This window comes from Pantherophis guttatus, chromosome 2, assembly GCF_059756535.1.
Source record: "Pantherophis guttatus breed Tessera chromosome 2, ASM5975653v1, whole genome shotgun sequence".
Classification (NCBI taxonomy): Eukaryota; Metazoa; Chordata; class Lepidosauria; order Squamata; family Colubridae; genus Pantherophis; species Pantherophis guttatus.
The window spans coordinates 279,507,782-279,528,016 of NC_142064.1; the positions used below are offsets into that span (position 1 = coordinate 279,507,782).

A 20,235-nucleotide genomic window follows, 5' to 3' on the forward strand; every position below is an offset into this window, starting at 1 on the left:
TCATCATCTCCCCAAGGAGAAGGTGGGGGCTGCAGGAGGGGTCTTAGCAGCGCCCCAAGAAGCTGCCTTGAAGGGTCTCCTGTCCAAGCATTTCCCCAGGTGGGAAGACGGGAGGGAGGAAAGAGGGAGCATCTTACCTGGCGCAGAGGCGGCTCTCTTCCTCGCCCGGACTCCGCTTCCCAAAAAGATGCGCGCAGGAACGGATCCGCGATGCGTTTTCCACGCGGCCACGCTCCCTCCCTTCCTTCCCGGCCACGCACGTGGATCCCCCTTCTCGGAACGGCCCCAGCCAGGACTTTGCAGAGCCCAAGCAGGAGGCTCTTATAGCTCCTCCCCTCCCCGTCCAGCTCCTCCCATTCTCTAAAGGGGGGGAGGGCGCCGCCCACTCGGGGGTCCCCCTGCCTGCGCCCTGCCTTTTGCAACGGGGGAAGCGGTCCCGCGTGGGATGCTCAGCTGGGCAGGGAGTCCAGGGCTGCTTCTCCCGAGGCAATCAGAGAAAAGGGAACAGAGGGAGGGGACGAAGCCCAGGGAAGGGGGGGGACGGAAGGGAAAGCGATGCTGAGCAGCAAAGTTAGAAGGGACTCGTCCTTTAACAGAATAACAGAGTTGGGAGGGGATCTTGGAGGTCTTCTAGTCGAACCCCGAGGCAGTCCGAGAAACAGGGGACAGAGGGAGGGGACGAAGCCCAGGGAAGGGGGGGGAGGGAAGGGAAAGCGATGCTGAGCAGCACAGTTAGAAGGGACTCGTCCTTTAACAGAATAACAGAGTTGGGGTGGGGGGGGGAAGAGATCTTGGAGATCTTGTAGTGACTAGAAGACCTCCAAGGTCCCTCTCAGCTCTTCTTCTGTTAAAGGATGATTCCTTCCTAACTTTGCTGCTCTGATTCCTGTTATGTAAATAGGTTTTCTTGGCGGGAAGTTTGAACTAACTGACCCTCAGCTGATTGGCTGACCACCACAGCTGCATAAAGGGAGCTTTTTTCCCTAGGTCAGCCGCTGGGTTCTCACCCTACAATAAAGAGCTGTTGTCACTCACTGCCTGCCTTGCTGCGTCCTCATTCACCCAACTTCCCTTTCTCTTCCCCCCCCCACTCCCATCCCTGGGATTTGTCCCCTCCCTCTCTCCCCTGTTTCTCTGACTGCCTCGGGGTTGGACTAGAAGACCTCCAAGGTCCCTCACGCCTCTTTTATTCTGTTAAATGACAATAAAGTTTATTATTATTAATAATAATATTAATAATTAATAATATTTAATAATAGTATTAAACATTATTGTTGTTGTTGATGTTGTTGTTGTTGTTATTATTATTATTATTATTATTATTATTATTATTTAATCTTTAGTGAGATTCACAGCCTTTGAGGCTGGTTAATGGCTCAGCAGCTGAGTCCTAACCAAGGACCTAGGAACTGTGTCGGAGGATATAAGTAGTTGTTGTTGTTATTATTATTATTAAAGGATGATTCCTTCCTAACTTTGCTGCTCCGCATCCCTTTCCCTTCCCTCCTCCCATCCTGGGCTTCCTCCCCTCCCCCCCCGGTTCTCTCCCTGGGGCAAAGAAGCAATGGACTCGCTGCCCAGCTGACCATCCCACGGGGGGGGGGGGAGCGGGGGGGGGCAAGCAGGGGCACCCAGAGTGGGCGGCGCTCTCAGGCCTTTAGAGAGTGGGAGGAGCTTTAACGGAGAGGGGAGGAGCTACAAGCGCTTCCTGTCTGGTTCTGTGCAGACTCCTGGCTGGGGTCGTTCCGGGGAGGGGGATCCAGGTGCGAGTCCGGCGGCGATCCTGGGCGCCTCTCTTGGGGAGCGGAGTCCGGGCGAGGAAGAGAGCCGCCTCTTTCCTATGGAGCGCCAGGTGAGCAGCTCCTCCCTCCCTCCCTTCCTTCCTTCTTCCCACCTGGAGAAATGCTCGGACAGGAGACCCTTCAGTGCAGCTTCTTGGGGCGCTGCTAAGATCCTCCTGCAGTCCCCACTTTCTCCTGGGGGAGATGATGATTATTATTACTATTATTGTTCCTGGTCGTTTCCCGTCCTTTTCCTTTTCTCTGGGGCCGCTTCAGATCCGGGAGGCTGGGAGTTCGAGGGCTGCGGAAGCGGCGGGGAGAAAAGGGGGCGATCCCTCCCAGGAGCCCTTGTGTCGAGAGGAGCCGCCTCCGGAGGGAGCATCGGGGAAAGGCTCCTTCTGAGGCCCTTTAATCTCTTCGCCCTCGTTGCTTTCATCCCTTCAGTTCCTTTCCATTCTTCAATTTAACTGCGTTTTTAGAGTCTTGGGTGCATTTATCGGCCTTTTCCTGTGGGCCGCTGTTTCTCAGCCTTGGCAACTTTGCAGTATGTGGATTTCTGCTCCCAGAATTCTCCATGTGTGTTGAAGTCCACCTATTTTACAGCTCCCAAGATTGGGAAAGGTTGCTGTAGGCCAGGGGTGGGGAACTAGGGCCCTTTTAGGACTGGTGGACTTCAACTCCCAGAATCCCCGAGCCAGCTGTGTCAGGAATTCTGGGAGTTGAAGTCCACCAGCAATAAAAGGGCCCTAATTTTCCTCTTTTACAGTGGGGTATTCCAAAGGGCAAGTCCCAGCTTTGAAAAGAGTTTCTATCATCTGATAAGGACGGTGGACATTATATAAACATAGAATAACATACTATGGGACCTTGGAGGTCTTCTAGTCCAACCCCCTGCTTGAGGAGGAGGAGTCTATACCATTTCAGACAATTGGCTGTCCAGTCTCTTCTTAAAAGCCTCCAGTGACCTTAGTCAGGATTCTGGGGATCAAGATTCGTACCTTGAAATGGCTGAAAGAAAGACCTGTGTCCCATATCTGGGGAAGGTGAGAGAGAAACCACAACTGTCTTGCTAAAAATCCTTAAGGCTACAGGATGTCGGCATGGCTTCTTTGGTACCTTCCTTATTGTATCTCCTGTCAATCAAACAACTGTATTTCCTGCTGATGTCACTGAAATATAAAAGAATTAAAGAAATCATTCCAGATCAATCCCAGCCATTGTCCAAATCTGAATACAGGTAGTCCTTGACTTAGGACCACAATCGAGCCCAGAATTTCTGTTGCTTGGCGCGATAGTGGCTAAGTGTGTTTTCCCCCTTTTTATGACCTTTCTTGCTACAGTTGTTAAGTGAAGCCACTGCCGTTGTTCAGTTAGTAACACGGTGGTTGAGGGAATCTGGCTTCTCTATTGACTTTGCTTGTGGGAAGATTGCAATGGGATCACATGACCCTGGGACTCTGTAGCCCTAACAAATAGGAGCCAGTTGCCCAGTGTCCAAATTTTGATCAGGTGACCATGGGGATGCTGCAAAGGTCCTGTGAAAAGCTGCCAGGAGTCACGTTTTTCAGTGTCCTGGTAACTTTGAAGAGTCACTAAATGAATGGCTGTAATTCGAGGACTACCTGTATACGTGAGAGACAATTTGGACTCTGTCTCTTTGTTGGTGCCAGGCCAGATCTAGTACTCCTGACTAACAACTCAGCACAACTCCCTGGAAATGGGAGCGGATCTGCTTGAGGCCTCCAGAGTCCAGCTCTTTGGTACTTGAATACATACATACATGAGGTTGCTGCTCCTCTGGCATCGGACAAACCAATAAAACATTAACTAGATGTATCTCTAGCCAGAGGCACTTTATGTTTTTGGAAAGGTTCTCCAGGGAAGATGTTCGGTCATGAAATTGCCCAGCAGCTGTCTAGTCAGAGACACTGACACAGACTTGTAGATTTTATATAAATATAAATATGTTTAACCTACAAATTTACCGCAGTCTTTGTCATCATCCAGAAAAGGAAGAACATAAGATAGTCAGGAACATCATGAGGTAAATCTAAAACAACATACAGAACACACAGAAGGAAAAAAGGAGGGAAAAAAGGGAAACGCCCCCTTATACTTACAGTAACCAATCATAGCGTAGATTGCATCATGCATGAGTCAGCACTCTCTAACTAATCAGTTACAATTGTGTTCCGGCCTATTTGTACACTTTACTGTTTCAGATTCTAAATTCAATATCCTAACATGTTTGTTTGCCCTACTTGAAAACTAGAGGTTTTTCATTAAGAAGTAGACTCAAATGTAATTCATTGAAGTGCCTTCCGCCGTGCCCTTAAAACTTTCTTTTTCCAACAAGCCGGGCTGCCCTAATTCTTTTTAAGGGTTTTTAATTGTTTTGTTTATCGTTTTAATTAATGGGGCCAAATCTATATATATTTTTTAACTGTATTTTAATATTTGTATTTGATGTTTTTTTTTGGCTGTTCACCGCCCTGAGTCCTCAGGGAGAAGGGCGGTATACAAATTCAAAATAAAAAAAAATTAAAAAAAAGTGTTCATTGTTATGAATGTTCATGGACTACGTTGTTGTTTCTCTCCTGTGTCAGGATTTGGTATCGCTTGAGGATGTAGCTGTGTTTTTCTCCGTGGAGGAGTGGGCCCTGCTGGATTCTGAGCAAAAAGCCCTGTACCAAGAGGTCATGCTGGAAAACAAGAGGAACATGGCCTCCTTAGGTAAGAGATTCTGTTGAGATATGTACATTTAGGAGCCAAAGGTCAAATCTTACATCAACTTAATAACAAGCATAGCATCATGTTTTGGACAAATGGGAGTTTGGAAGAATAGTGATAAATGTTCAAGTACAGCAATCGTGCTTCATCCTTTTCACACCTAAGTTTGTCATAACTTTTCTTTTTTTCTGTTGCAAGCAGGTGACGGATGGGAGATGGAGGATTCTGGCCAAGAGGCAACAGCACCCTTGCCAAAAGAGAAAAAAGAAGATGTAGAAAAGATGCATGGAAAGCAAAGTTCTGAGGAAAATCAGTTAACGTTGGAGCTGGAGAATTGCTCTGGTTTCCCTTGTCCAGATCCAAATGTCTTATTGGACACAGATGATTGCCAAGAAAAAGAAGTGTGTTCAAAGTGTGGGAAAATCCTTCGAGATGAATTGGGATTATGTGACTGTTGCCAAAGCCCTGCTGGAGAGAAACAAGATGAAAGCAGGCAACACTCCAGAGGGACCCTTCCTCCTCCTTTACATGAAAGCATACAAGAAGGAGGGGAAATGTACAAATGTACGGAGTGTGCAGAAAGCTTCGATACAAGCCGCTCCCTTGCATCACATAAAAAAATTCACAAAGCAGAGGATCCACACAAATGTCTGGATTGTGGAAGGACCTTCAGGCAGAAAAATCATCTTAATTCACATAAGAGGGTCCACGAAGAGAGGAAGCCGCATCAATGCATCACCTGCGGAAAGACCTTCAGAAACAGCACCTCCCTTACTTCCCATCAAAGCATCCACAGAGAGGAGAAGTTGTATCGACGCAGGAAGGGTAGAACGAGGTTTACTCAGAGCAAGGAACCAAATTCCCGGAAAAAAAGCCCCACTGGGAATAAAACATGTAAATGCCTGGAATGTGGGAAGAGCTTCCGCTCTGCAAGTCACCTCACTTACCATAATAGGATCCATACAGGGGAAAAGCCGTATCATTGCACAGTGTGTGGGAAGAGTTTCACCCAAAAAGGCAATTTCAATTCACATAAGAGGATCCACAGTGGAGAGAAGCCGTATAAATGCAAAGAGTGTGGAAAATGCTTCAGGACCACCGATTCCCTTACTTCCCATAAGAGGATTCACACAGGGGAGAAGCCCTATGAATGTTTAGAGTGTGGAAAAAGCTTCAATAGACGTGGTACTCTAACTCAACATAATAGGATGCATAAAGGGGAGAAACTTTATAAATGCCTGCAGTGTGGAAAGAGCTTCAGTCAAAAAGTTCATCTTAAGTCACACGAGAGGACCCACACGGGGGAAAAACCACTTCAATGCATGGAGTGTGGAAAGCGCTTCAGTTGCTCTTCACATCTTATGGTCCATCATCGAATCCACACGGGGGAGAAGCCCTTTCAGTGCCTGCAGTGTGGAAAGCGCTTTATCAATTCTAGTGGCCTTCATGCCCATGAACGGACCCACACAGGGGAGAAACCGTACAAATGCATGGAGTGTGGAAAAAGCTTTCGTAAATCCAGCCACTTAACATCCCATAGAAGTGTCCACAGTGGAGAGAAACCACATCGATGCACCGAGTGTGGGAAGTGCTTCAATCAAAAAAGTAACCTTAATACCCATAAAAGGACCCACACGGGTGAAAAGCCTTATAAGTGCATTGAATGTGGCAAATGCTTCACTGAATTGTGTTACCTCACTTACCACAAAAGGCTCCACACTGGGGAGCAACCATATGAATGCCGTACATGTGGAAAGAGCTTCAATGCAAAAAGAAGCTATATCCTACATAGCAGAACCCACACTGGGGAGAAACCATATCAGTGCCAGGAGTGTGGAAAACGCTTCATTGATACTGGAGCACTGACGATCCATAAAAGGATTCACACAGGGGAGAAACCCTATAAGTGCACCGAGTGTGGCATGAGTTTCAGAATAAGAAGTAGCCTTCGTAGCCACAAGAGGACCCACACTGGGGAGAAACCGTATACATGTTACGAGTGCGGAAAAAGCTTTAGTCACAATAATTCACTCAGGTACCATAGAAGGCTTCACTCAGGGGAGAAACCCTATAAATGCCTGGAGTGTGGAGAATGTTATAATGAGAGTGGCACTCTTACCTACCACATGAGGATCCACACAGGGGAGAAACCATTTAAATGCATTGAGTGTGGAAAGAGTTTCAGAGACGGAAAGACTCTTACACGTCATAAAAGAATCCACACAGGGGAGAAGCCGTTTAAATGCATTGAGTGTGGAAAGAGTTTCAAAGACGCAAGTAATCTTAGGTGTCATAAAAGAATCCACGCAGGGGAGAAGCCGTATAAGTGTCTGGAGTGTGGAAAGAAATTCAGAACCTGTAATGAATTTAATAGTCATAAGAAGGCGCACAGCAGGAAAAGACGATGCTAATTGGTTTGTGTTGATTCTCAAAATTTACTTCATGCCCAGGAGAATCTGTAAAAATGCATAGTGTATGGAAAAGGGGTTCCAAAGCAGTAGACTTTTTTGATCCATTAAAATTAAGAATTTCCTTTTATAATTAGGAATTAAGTTTTGGATACCGTGTTTTCCCCGAAATAAAACTTGCTTACATTTTTTTGGGCTCCAAAATAAGCCCTAGGTCTTTTTTGGGGGGGGGAGACACAATTTCAGGTTAATCAGCCCAGCTGTTCACTTTGCACCCCCTGGCGCATGCAGAAGAGGTGGCAAGGGGGAACAACGTTATCTGGCAGCTGCTGCATCCTGGAATAATATCAACCCAGAAAGAATAAAATGGCGCAGGAAATTAGAGAAATGATGGAAATGATGTACTCGTCATGGAAAACGGAAATAAGAGAAATAATTACAATCTTACATGGAGAATCGAAACTTGAGGACCCAAAAATTGAGATAGAGCATGCTCAAACTGACAAGGAAATAAAGACAGAGAAGTAAGATACAGAGACTGAAAATAAAAAAGAAGATAAAGACAATGAGATTAATTTTGAAAAACTAATTGAATATGTGAATAGCAACAATAAAAAGGAGGCTTAACATGATTTGCGGCTGGTCACCCCTCTAGCCACCCAGCGGGTAGCTAAGGGCAGACTGGCTGCAATGACTTCACTCCCCAGCAATGTGAGGAGCCTCTGCCACCGCTGCCTAAACCCTTTGTGCGCCCAGAAGCCAAGTGAGCCGAACGGGAGCTCCTAAAGTCAAACGCCCCTCTTTTCCAGGCACCGCTGTCCAGATTCCCCAATCCAATTTCCAGAGCTGCGTTTCAGGCGGCGGGCAGCCAGTTCCCCTGCAACGTGCAGCCGGGAACTGGAAACGTTCTGGATTCGGGGTGGGGATTGCAGCGCTGCCACCTCAAAGTGCTTTTCTTCCCATTGCACATTGGAGACCACGCGGCAACGGGAATAGATAGAGGAGAATAAATATGGCAAAAAGGAAGTATAGAAATTGTAAATTTAGTTAAAATGACTAAACACAGTTTAAATTTGTGAATCGGCCAAATACTCTGTTCAGACAAATTTGTTTGTATGTGTGTTTGTGTAAAAAATAAAAAAAAACTTTTTTTAAAAAAAAAGATGAAGTCGGAGACACTGACACAGACTTGTAGCTTTTATATAAATATAAATATATTTAACCTACAAATTTACAGCAGTCTTTGTCATCATCCAGGAACATCAATGAGGTAAGTCTAACACCGTGATGGCCAATCTATGGCATGGGTGCCACAGGTAGCCATATCAGTGGTCACGCGAGTTCAACTCTGGCGTGAAACAGACTGTTTCCTGTCTCTGGAGGGCCAGCGGGTGGGGGGTGGGGAAGGCCCGTTTTTTGCTGTCCCCAGCCTCCAGAGCCTCTCTAGGAAGTTGGCAAATGGACCGTTTCGGCCTCCAGAGGGGTGAGGAAGGCCGTTTTCGTCCTCCCCAGACCTCTAGAGAGGGTCTGCAGGCTGGGGACAGCAAAAATCAGGCCTTCTGGTCCCACCGGAAGTTGGCAAACAGGCCATTTCTGGCCTCTGGAGGACCTCCAGGTGGGTGGAGAAGGTCCTTCCCAGACTCCTAGAAAGGCTCTAGAGCCAAGTGAGAGAGAAAAAAGGACCTACCGGGCCATCATGTGCCAGAAGCGGGGGGGGGGTTTGCACATGCATGCGTGGGGGGGGGCGCATAGAATTATGGATGTGGGCACCTAGGTGCACGAACCCCCTCCCCGCCTCCCACTCCTGGCACGTGATGGTGAAAAGGTTAGCCATCACTGGTCTAACACATCATGCAGAACACACAGAAGGGGAAAAAAGGGTTGGCTTTCTTCCCTTTCATCTTTTTTATTGTACAGCAATCTTTCTCCTCAAACCTACCACCTCTCTCTTTTCTTTCTTTCTTACTTTCTCTTCCCCCCCACCCTCTTCTTCTCCTCCCTACTTCCTTTCTCCTTCTCCTCTCTTCCTCCCTCTCTTACCCTCCCTCCTACTCTAATTTCCCTTCCCTTCCTTCATCCCTCTATTGTTGTATCCTTTTATGCATATGGACTATTCAGAGGGCTGAAAAAGTTATTTTTGACTGGTCCTCGCACTTTTGACCAATCCTCAAACTTACAACTGTCCCCACATATTACGTTTTTGCCCTATCTTGTCATCATGGTGAAGAGAAGCAGTTGTGAAATGAGTGACATGGTTGTTAAGAATGCTACACGGGCATAAATGTGAGGATGGTCATAAGTGTGAGGACCAGTCAAAAGTGCGAGGACCTGTCAGAAATGACTTTTCAGCCCTCTGAGTAGTCCCTATACACATAGCCATGGCCACCCGGTCACATGACCAGCTAGACACGGCCACCCAGTCACATGACCTCCAAGCCACGGTCATAAAATAAACCACACCCACAATGGTGTCCCGCTTTACCAATGTTAAAATCTGGTCACCTTAATCTTGGCGTCTTAGTGGACAACCATCTAAATATGAGCTAGCAGTGTGTGGTGGCAGCCAGAAAAGCCAAAGCAATCCTAAATTGCATTAACAGAGGGATACAATCAAGATCAAGGGAGGTACTGATACCACTCTATAAAGCCCTAGTAAGACCACACCAAGAGTACTGCATCCAGTTTTGGTCACCACACTATAAAAAAGATGTTGAGACCGTAGAAAAAGAGCAAAGAAAACCAACAAACATGATTAGGGGACTGGAGACTAAAACAGATGATGAACTGTTACAGGAACTGGGCACGGCTAGTCTAGGGAAGAGAAGGACCAGGGGAGACATGATAGCACTGCTCCAATATTTGAGGGGCTGCCACAGAGAGGAGGGGGTGAAGCTGTTCCCCAAAGCACCTGAAGGCCAGACATGGAATGATGGATGGAAACTGATCAAGGAGAGATTCAACCTAAAATAAGGAGGAATTTTCTGACAGTGAGAACAATCCACCCATGGAACAGAAGTTGCCTTGGGAGGTTGTGGAGCTTCATCACTGGAGGCTTTCAAGAAGAGACTGGACTGCCATCTGTCAGAAATGGTGCAGGGTCTCCTGCTTGGGGAGGTTGGACTAGATGACCTACAAGGTCCCTTCCAACTCCCTTAATTTGTAATGTGTAACTTTGCTGCTCCGCATCCCTTTCCCTTCCCTCCTCCCATCCTGGGCTCCCTCCCCTCCCCCTCTCCCCCGTTCCTCTCCCTGGGGCAAAGAAGCAATGGACTCGCCCTCCAGCTGACCATCCCACGGGGGGGGGAGGGGGGGGCAAGCAGGGGCACCCCGAGTGGGCGGCGCTCTCAGGCCTCTAGAGAAGGGGAGGAGCTTTAACGGAGAGGGGAGGAGCTACAAGCGCTTCCTGTCTGGTTCTGTGCAGACTCCTGGCTGGGGTCGTTCCGGGGAGGGGGATCCAGGTGCGAGTCCGGCGGCGATCCTGGGCGCCTCTCTTGGGGAGCGGAGTCCGGGCGAGGAAGAGAGCCGCCTCTTTCCTATGGAGCGCCAGGTGAGCAGCTCCTCCCTCCCTCCCTTCCTTCCTTCTTCCCACCTGGGGAAATGCTGGGACAGGAGACCCTTCAGTGCAGCTTCTTGGGGCGCTGCTAAGATCCTCCTGCAGTCCCCACTTTCTCCTGGGGGAGATGATGATTATTATTACTATTATTATTCCTGGTCGTTTCCCCTCCTTTTCCTTTTCTCTGGGGCCGCTTCAGATCCGGGAGGCTGGGAGTTCGAGGGCTGCGGAAGCGGCGGGGAGAAAAGGGGGCGATCCCTCCCAGGAGCCCTTGTGTCGAGAGGAGCCGCCTCCGGAGGGAGCATCGGGGAAAGGCTCCTTCTGAGGCCCTTTAATCTCTTCGCCCTCGTTGCTTTCATCCCTTCAGTTCCTTTCCATTCTTCAATTTAACTGGGTTTTTGAAGTCTTGCTGTAGGCCAGGGGTGGGGAACTAGGGCCCTTTTAGGACTGGTGGACTTCAACTCCCAGAATCCCCGAGCCAGCTGTGTCAGGAATTCTGGGAGTTGAAGTCCACCAGCAATAAAAGGGCCCTAATTTTCCTCTTTTACAGTGGGGTATTCCAAAGGGCAAGTCCCAGCTTTGAAAAGAGTTTCTATCATCTGATAAGGACGGTGGACATTATATAAACAGAATAACATACATAGAGTTGGGAGGGACCTTGGAGGTCTTCTAGTCCAACCCCCTGCTTGAGGAGGAGGAGTCTATACCATTTCAGACAATTGGCTGTCCAGTCTCTTCTTAAAAGCCTCCAGTGACCTTAGTCAGGATTCTGGGGATCAAGATTCGTACCTTGAAATGGCTGAAATAAAGACCTGGGTCCCATATCTGGGAAAGGTGAGAGAGAAACCACAACTGTCTTGCTAAAAATCCTTAAGGCTACAGGATGTCGGCATGGCTTCTTTGGTACCTTCTGTTAGGATATGATTTGAGCCTAACAAGTTGTCCAGGCAATATATGTGTTCTGTGACTTTAACATAAATACGTATTGTGTGACTTTAAAGTTTTACTGCTGATTCATTGTAATGCTGAGTCATGCTGTAATTAGATTATCACTGGTTGTGAACATATTTAAGGAAGGTACTGCAAAGTATTCAGTTGATGATAAGCTACCATAGTGTGAGGAGTGCTATCCATTGTGCTATCATCGGTTAGATGGATCTGCTACCATCGTGGTTTGTGAACCAGAGGGAGTTTGTTATTCTAACCACCTACTGTTTGTGTGGTAAGAAGATTTTGTATCACTGGACTGATTTAACTGGCAAAGCGTTGGATTGATTAAAAGACTATGAGATTGTTTTTTCACTATAAAGTAAACTTGATAAACCAGTTTGCACATCTCTTATTCATTGCTCTCGGCAACGTTTCTCTGTGCTCTACACTCTGCTGGTTGGTAACACAACAACAATATCCTTAACACCTTCCTTACTGTATCTCCTGTCAATCAAACAACTGTATTTCCTGCTGATGTCACTAAAATATGAAAGCATGAAAGAAATCATTCCAGATCAATCCCAGCCATTGTCCAAATCTGAATACAGGTAGTCCTTGACTTAGGACCACAATCGAGCCCAGAATTTCTGTTGCTTGGCGCGATAGTGGCTAAGTGAGTTTTCCCCCTTTTTATGACCTTTCTTGCTCCAGTTGTTAAGTGAACCCACTGCCGTTGTTCAGTTAGTAACACGGTGGTTAAGGGAATCTGGCTTCTCTATTGACTTTGCTTGTGGGAAGATTGCAGTGGGATCACATGACCCTGGGACTCTGTAGCCGTTACAAATAGGAGCCAGTTGCCCAGTGTCCAAATTTTGATCAGGTGACCATGGGGAAGCTGCAAAGGTCCTGTGAAAAGCTGTCAGGAGTCACGTTTTTCAGTGTCCTGGTAACTTTGAAGAGTCACTAAATGAATGGCTGTAATTCGAGGACTACCTGTATACGTGAGAGACAATTTGGACTCTGTCTCTTTGTTGGTGCCAGGCCAGATCTAGTACTCCTGACTAACAACTCAGCACAACTCCCTGGAAATGGGAGCGGATCTGCTTGAGGCCTCCAGAGTCCAGCTCTGAGGTGCTTTAATACATACATAATCTGCCTCTGAATCCAATCCCTGGTCCTTCCACCCCTTTCAGTTTTCTTCTCTCCCAGGGTGAGCTTCTATGTAATGGTGTGGCTGCAAGGGACTCACATAAAGGGGCTCCCTAGTTAGCCTCAAAATACAGGCTGCTCAGGAATATCATTAGGATGTTTGATGGCAAATTATTCCCTTGTTGTTGTTTTTTTCACTCCTAGACACTCTCGTGGCCTCGTCTTCATCCCCCGGAACCTCAGGTCTTTATAGTGGAGAATTAACAACGGTTGAGCTTCCAAGGCAGGTAGGAGGATTCTTCCCTCCCTTCCCCAGATGTGCCAATCTCGCAATAACAGAATAACACAATTGGAAGGGGTCTTAGAGATCTTCTAGTCTATCCCCCTGTTTCAAGCAGGAGTCCCTATACCATTTCAGACAAGTGGGTGTCCAGTCTGTCCTTAAAAACCTCCAGCCCACAACTTCTGAAGGCAAACAGTTCCATTATTTAATTGTTCTCACTGCCAGGAAGTTTCTCCTTAATTCCAGGTTGCCTTTCTCCTTGATTAGTTTCCATCCATTGTTTCTTGTCCTGCTTTCTGGTGCTTTGGAAAATAAATTGAGCACTTCTTGTTTGCGGCAGCCCCACAAATACTGGAACACGGCTATCATGTCTCCCCTAGTCCTTCTTTTCTCCAGACTAGCCATATCCAGTTCCTGCAACCGTTTTTCATATGTTTTAGTCTCAAGGCCTTTAATCCTTAGTTGCTCTTTGCACTTTTTCCAAAGTCTTCACATCTTTTTGTGACCAAAACTGAACTCGGTATTCCAGATGTGGTCTTTACTAAGGATTTTTAAAAAGTGTTGACCATGAGAGCCTAAAGTAAAAAGTAAAGTTCAAGCTTGACTTTTGCACAGAAATTAAATGGTGAACCCACTTGATTTGGAAGGATTTATTGGCTCACCACACTGGGTACAATTAACCCAGTGTTGTATTCAGTCAACATATCCAAGGTCAAGCCCATGAATGGACAACAAACGAATATGTGGTTGCTGCTCCTGCGGCATCGGACAAACCAATAAAACATTAACTAGATGTATCTCTAGCCAGAGGCACTTTATGTTTTCGGAAAGGTTCTCCAGGGAAGATGTTCAGTCATGAAATTGCCCAGCAGCTGTCCAGATAAAGTCAGAGACACTGACACAGAGTTGTAGATTTTATATAAATATAAATATGTTTAACCTACAAATTTACCGCAGTCTTTGTCATCATCCAGAAAAGGAAGAACATAAGATAGTCAGGAACATCATGAGGTAAATCTAAAACATCATGCAGAACACAGAGAAGAAAAAAAGGAGGGAAAAAAGGGAAACGCCCCTTTGTACTTACAGCAACCAATCATAGCGTAGATTGCATCATGCATGAGTCAGCACTCTCTAACTAATCAGTTACAATTGTGTTCCGGCCTATTTGTACACTTTACTGTTTCAGATTCTAAATTCAATATCCTAACATGTTTGTTTGCCCTACATGAAAACTAGAGGTTTTTCATTAAGAAGTAGACGCAAATGTAATTCATTGTTAGGAAGGTTCATGGAATAAGTTGTGGTTTCTCTCTTCTCCCTGTGTTAGGATTTTGTATTGCTTGAGGATGTAGCTGTGTTTTTCTCCGTGGAGGAGTGGGCCCTGCTGGATTCTGAGCAAAAAGCCCTGTACCAAGAGGTCATGCTGGAAACCAAGAGGAACATGGCCTCCTTAGGTAAGAGATTCTGTTGAGATATTTACATTTAGGAGCCAAAGGTCAAATCTTATATCAACTTAATAACAAGCATAGCATCATGTTTTGGACAAATGAGAGTTTGGAAGAATATTTATACTGTTCTAATACAGCAATGGTGCTTGATCCCTTTCACACCTAAGTTAGTCTTAACTTTTCTTTTTTTTTTCTATTCCAAGCAGGTGACGGATGGGAGATGGAGGATTCTGGCCAAGAGGCAGCAGCATCTTTGCCAAAAGACAAAAAAGAAGACGTAGAAAAGATGTATGGAAAGCAAAGTTCTGAGGAACAGCAGTTAATGGGGGAGCTGGAGAATTGCTCTGGTTTCCCTTGTCCAGATCCCAATGTCTTATTGGACAGAGATGATTGCCAAGAAAAAGGAGAGTGTTCAAGATGTGGGAAAACCCTTCGAGATGAATCTGGATTATGTGACTGTTGTGAAATCCCTGCTGGAGAGAAACAGGATGAAAGCAGGGAACACTCCAGAGGGACCCTTCCTCCTCCTTTACATGAAAGCATACAAGAAGGAGGGAAATCATACAAATGTACGGAGTGTGCAGAAAGCTTCGATACAAGCCATTCCCTTGCATCACATAAAAAAATTCACAAAGCAGAGAATCCACACAAATGTCTGGATTGTGGAAGGACCTTCAGGCAGAAAAACCATCTTAATTCACATAAGAGGGTCCACGAAGAGAAGCAGCAGCATCAATGCATCACCTGTGGAAAGATCTTCAGAACCAGCACCTCCCTTACTTCCCATCAAAGCAGCCACAGAGAGGAGAAGTTGCATCAATGCAGGGAGGGTAGAATGAGGCTTACTTGGAGCAAGGAACTGAATTCCCTCCCAAAAAGCCCCACTGGAAATAAATCATGTAAATGCCTGGAATGTGGGAAGAGCTTCCGCTCTGCAAGTCACCTCACTTACCATAATAGGATCCATACAGGGGAAAAGCCGTATCATTGTACAGTGTGTGGGAAGAGTTTCACCCATAAAGACAATTTCAATTCACATAATAGGATCCATACTGGAGAGAAGCCGTATAAATGCAAAGAGTGTGGAAAATGCTTCAGGACCACCGATTCCCTTACTTCCCATAATAGGATTCACACAGGGGAGAAGCCCTATGAATGTTTAGAGTGTGGAAAAAGCTTCAATAGACGTGGTACACTAATTAAACATAATAGGATGCATAAAGGGGAGAAACCTTATAAATGCCTGCACTGTGGAAAGAGCTTCAGTCAAAAAGTTCATCTTAAGTCACATGAGAGGATCCACACGGGGGAAAAACCATTTGAATGCATGGAGTGTGGAAAGTGCTTCCATTGCTCTTCACACCTTACGGTCCATCACCGAATCCACACAGGGGAGAAGCCCTTTCAGTGCCTGCAGTGTGGAAAGCGCTTTGTCAGTTCTAATGGCCTTCATGCCCATGAACGGACCCACACAGGGGAGAAACCGTACAAATGCCTGGAGTGTGGAAAGAGCTTCGGTGACTCCAGCAGCTTAACCTCCCATAGAAGGATCCACAGTGGAGAGAAACCGTATCAATGCTCCGAGTGTGGGAAGTGCTTCAATCAAACAAGTAACCTTAATATCCATAAAAGGACCCACACAGGTGAAAAGCCTTATAAGTGCATCGAATGTGGCAAATGCTTCACTGAATTGTCGTCCCTCACTCGCCACAAAACGCTCCACACTGGGGAGAAACCATATGAATGCTGCACGTGTGGAAAGAGCTTCAATACAAAAAATGGCTATGTTGTACATAGCAGAACCCACACTGGGGAGAAACCATATCAGTGCCAGGAGTGTGGAAAACGCTTCAGTGATTCTCGAGAACTGACGATCCATAAAAGGATTCACACAGGGGAAAAACCATATAAGTGCACGGAGTGTGGCTTGAGTTTCAGAAAAAGTAGTTACCTTGGTATGCACAAGAGGACCCACACTGGGGAGAAACCATACACATGTCATGAGTGCGGAAAAAGCTTTAGTCAAAATAATTCACTCAAGAAGCATAGAAGGCTTCACTCAGGGGAGAAACCCTATAAATGCCTGGAGTGTGGAAAATGTTGTAATGAGCGTGGCAGTCTTACCTCCCACATAAGGATCCACACAGGAGAGAAACCTTTTAAATGCATTGAGTGTGGAAAGAGTTTCAAAGACGGAAAGACTCTTACGCGTCATAAAAGAATCCACACAGGGGAGAAGCCGTTTAAATGCATTGAGTGTGGAAAAGCTTTTAAAGACGGGAGTTATTTTACGCGTCATAAAAGAATCCACACGGGGGAGAAGCCGTATCAGTGTGTGGAGTGTGGAAAGAAATTCAGAACCTGTAGTGAATTTAATCGACATAAGAAGACGCACAGCAGGAAAAGATGATGCTAATTGGTTTGTATTGATTCTCAAAATTTGCTTCATGCCTAGGAGAATCTGTAAAAATGCATAGTGTATGGAAAAGGGGTTCTAAAGCAGTAGACTTTTTTGATCCATTAAAAATAAGAATTTCCTTTTATAATTAGGAATTAAATTTTGGATACCGACTTTCCCCAAAATAAAACTTGCGTATATTTTTTGGGGCTCCAAAATAAGCCCTAGGTCTTTTTTGGGGGGGGGAACACGATTTCAGATTAATCAGCCCAGCTGTTCACTTTGCACCCCCTGGTGCACGCAGAAGAGGCGGCAAGGGGAACCAACATTATCTGGCAGCTGCTGCATCCTGCCTGTCCCTTGGTCAGTGCACTCTGGGGCTCGTCTTCGCACGGCAGCACCAGCAGCAGACAGAGGCATGGGGCAGAAGGCAGGTGATCCTAACATGCTGCATGGCCTGCAGGCAAACTAAGAGACCTGATGACAGGATGGCCTCCTGTGGCCACCCACCCACTCTAACTCCAGATTTTCGACTGGAAGCATTGCGGTGAGATAATTGGGGAATTAGCGGGCTCCGATGAGCTCCGCGAAAACCTGGACTGATGAACCGCTGCCAAGGGGTCTTCGGACCGGAACCGTCCTGTAGGGACAGTGAAGAAGGAGAGGTACCTCGGAAGACCAAGAGGAACAGGCAAGTTCCTCGAAGGTCAGAGGAAACTCTCTCCGATTCTGCAGCGGAGGCAGCAGCCTTTGAGGCTGTCAAGAAGCTGGGGCAACCGAGCAAAGTATTGAGCAGGAGTGGTGACTGGAACGGAGTTTTTGAACCTGGATGAGTGACAGCCAACCCACAGGCGAAATAACAACAACCAAAAAAAAAACCTTTTAAACCTGAAAAAAACCCAGCATAAAAATAGCGGCTAATGGGCAATGGGGGGAAGGAAAGAGGATGTATGAAGTGGAATTTAAAGGGACAAAAGAAAATTGACTATTTTATTTGGAAAACTTTAAAAACTAGAAGAAGTAACCCCAAAATTGACTAAAGGATTGGAAAGAAAATAAATAGATCCTTTTTTTTTTAATGTTAAGAAAAACAAAAGAGAATTGGATAATAAGCCTTGCAGAAGTGCTGTATAAATAAAAGATAAATAAAAGAAAAAAAAGGGGGCGAAAGTATTGTTCAATTTGGACTGGACTATAAAATTGATTTGGTATTTCCAAAATTAAAAAAAAGAAAAAAGAAGCTAGCAAAGATTGTTAACGTGAATTGAAACAAAATGGATAGTTTGTCAGACAACTAAGAGGAATTGTGGATTGTAGAGAGACATCATCAGGAAAAAAAAGATAATTGCAATTTGGAACCTTTGTTTTGGAAAATTCTCAACTTTATTAGTGATAACAGCCATGAGAACTTGGGGAGGATTGCTTTGTCTGCAAGCGGCTTGACTTTGGGGAAAAAAGAGGAATACAACGGAACTTTTAAAACTGGAATAATATCAACCCAGAAAGAATAAAATGGCGCAGGAAATTAGAGAAATGATGGAAATGATGTACTCGTCATGGAAAACGGAAATAAGAGAAATAATTACAATCTTACATGGAGAATCGAAACTTGAGGACCCAAAAATTGAGATAGAGCATGCTCAAACTGACAAGGAAATAAAGACAGAGAAGTAAGATACAGAGACTGAAAATAAAAAAGAAGATAAAGACAATGAGATTAATTTTGAAAAACTAATTGAATATGTGGATAGCAACAATAAAAAGGTTTTTAGAGATTACATTGGGATTAACAATGGAAAAAACAAAAAGGATGGAAGGAGACAAAGAAGGAAAGAAGGATGGAATAGAAAGAACATAAAAAACTTAAATGATTACACTGGGATTAACAGTGAAAAGCTAAAAAAGAGAGAAAAAGGGTGGAAAACAACAGGAAATGCAGGGCAAAATAGAAGAGTCCAGGATTTTGAAATACAAAATGATCACACTGGGATAAACCAAGGGGAAATAAGAAAAGGAGAAAAGAGATGGGAAACAAGGGGAAATATAGGGCAAAATAGGAGAGTTCAAGATTTTAAAGCACAAAAGGAAAAAAGGGGAAAGCAAAAAGCAAAAATAAAAATGAAAAGGGAGAAAAAGAGAAATGAAAGAGAAATATCCTATATATACTTAGAATTGAAATATGAATTTAGTAAGAAATGGGAAATCGTACAATTGTAAAAATGAAATGAATAATTGGAATATTTTTATTTGCATTTTTGAAATTTAGATAATGATAAGTTTTTAGAAACATGAATAAATTTAAACTGTAATAATTGAAATATTTTTAATGGTATATGGTGGTGAAAGTAGAAATGACTAAGTTGTGGCTTTGAGCAATATATGGGGAAAGCTATATGATTAGAGGATATTTAATTGTATATGGTGGTGAAAGCAGAAATGATTAAGTTGTGGTTTGGAGGAACATATGGGGAAAACTATTTGGTTTATTATTATCATATAAACATAATTGATTTGTAAGAAGCTGGCTTGTATGAAAATGGAAATAATTGGAATATCTGCGTTCATATTTTTGGAATTTATATAAAGAAACATATAGGGAAAATTATTTGGTTTACAATTAATATACAAAGAAAAAAGATAGTTATATAACTAACTAATATATACTAAAATGTTGGATTGTATTATCAAAGGAAATGTATGTTATAAAATAAGTGGCTGTAGCATTCCTATAAGAATTGAACAATTGTAACACTATATAATTAATTAATTTGAGGATCGATATAAAAACAGATGACAATGGGAAGGGGTGCAACATAGAATAGAAAGGAAAAATTGAATTTGGTTAAGATTAGAGATGAGAATGAAGGGGGTAATATTGGCTTGAAAAAAATAGATGAGAATAAATATGATGGCAAAAAGGAAGTATAGAGATTGTAAATTTAGTTAAAATGACTAAACACAGTTTAAACTTGTGAATCGGCCAAATACTCTGTTCAGAGAAAATACATTGTATGTTTGTATGTGTGTTTGTGTAAAAAATAAAAAAAACGTTTTTTAAAAAGATGAAGTCAGAGACACTGACACAGACTTGTAGCTTTTATATAAATATAAATATATTTAACCTACAAATTTACAGCAGTTTTTGTCATCATCCAGAAAAGTAAAAATAGTCAGGAACATCAATGAGGTAAGTCTTAACACCGTGATGACGAACCTATGGCATAGGTGCCACAGGTGGCACACGTAGCCATATCAGTGGGCACGCGAGTTCAGCTCCAGCGCGAAACAGGCTGTTTCCTGTTTCCGGAGGGCCTTGGGGTGGGGGGTGGGTAAGCACCATTTTTTGCTGTTCCCAGCCTCCAGAGCCTCTCTAGGGAGTTGGCAAATGGGCCATTTTCAGTCTCCAGAGGGGTGGGGAAGGCAGTTTTCACCCTCCCCAGACTCCTAGGGAGGCTCTGCTGCAGGGGCGGGTTCTAAATTTTTTTTACTACCGGTTCTGTGGGCATGACTTACTTTGTGGGCGTGGCTTGGGGGGTCATGTGACTGGGTTGG

At 44.7% G+C, this 20,235-nt stretch overlaps 4 protein-coding genes across 11 annotated transcripts in view; 3 read left to right on the forward strand and 1 right to left on the reverse strand.

Annotated features, from left to right (window-relative positions):
- The window catches only part of LOC117668120 (uncharacterized), a 94,685-nt gene that overhangs the window by 16,890 nt on the left and 57,560 nt on the right, over positions 1–20,235 (reverse strand). Inside the window, exon 1 of one of the 4 annotated variants that reach the window (XM_087884641.1) lies at positions 138–1,052. The exons of the other annotated variants lie outside the window; for them this stretch is intronic. The gene's annotated coding sequence lies outside the window, so the exon portion shown is untranslated. Of the gene's footprint in view, positions 1–137; positions 1,053–20,235 lie in introns of those variants that run through there. 4 annotated transcript variants of the gene reach the window in all.
- On the forward strand, positions 1,666–8,081 carry LOC132712341 (uncharacterized). Of its 2 annotated transcripts, none has more exons than XM_087884671.1 (3): positions 1,666–1,852; positions 4,388–4,514; positions 4,713–8,081. In XM_087884671.1, exons 1-3 carry the CDS (start codon positions 1,841–1,843, stop codon positions 6,920–6,922), a joined length of 2,349 nt encoding a protein of 782 aa, XP_087740797.1. In that variant the 5' UTR covers positions 1,666–1,840; the 3' UTR covers positions 6,923–8,081. The 2 variants fall into 2 exon arrangements, with proteins under 2 accessions (XP_087740797.1, XP_087740796.1); XM_087884670.1 differs by having other exon boundaries at positions 1,670–1,852; positions 4,710–8,081.
- LOC132712342 (uncharacterized) lies at positions 10,279–19,744 on the forward strand. 4 transcript variants are annotated; one of them, XM_087884687.1, is made up of 4 exons: positions 10,279–10,466; positions 12,756–12,838; positions 14,165–14,291; positions 14,492–19,744. In XM_087884687.1, exons 3-4 carry the CDS (start codon positions 14,258–14,260, stop codon positions 16,693–16,695), a joined length of 2,238 nt encoding a protein of 745 aa, XP_087740813.1. In that variant the 5' UTR covers positions 10,279–10,466; positions 12,756–12,838; positions 14,165–14,257; the 3' UTR covers positions 16,696–19,744. The 4 variants fall into 4 exon arrangements, with proteins under 4 accessions (XP_087740813.1, XP_087740810.1, XP_087740811.1 ...); XM_087884686.1 differs by having other exon boundaries at positions 10,331–10,466; positions 14,489–19,744; XM_087884684.1 differs by lacking the exon at positions 12,756–12,838 and having other exon boundaries at positions 10,291–10,466; positions 14,489–19,744.
- LOC148115995 (uncharacterized) overlaps positions 10,341–20,235 on the forward strand; it is a 30,088-nt gene continuing 20,193 nt past the window's right edge. Inside the window, exon 1 of the mRNA XM_087884659.1 lies at positions 10,341–10,466. Within this exon, the coding sequence (XP_087740785.1) occupies positions 10,455–10,466 (12 nt within the window). The 5' untranslated portion in view covers positions 10,341–10,454. The remainder of the gene's footprint in view (positions 10,467–20,235) is intronic.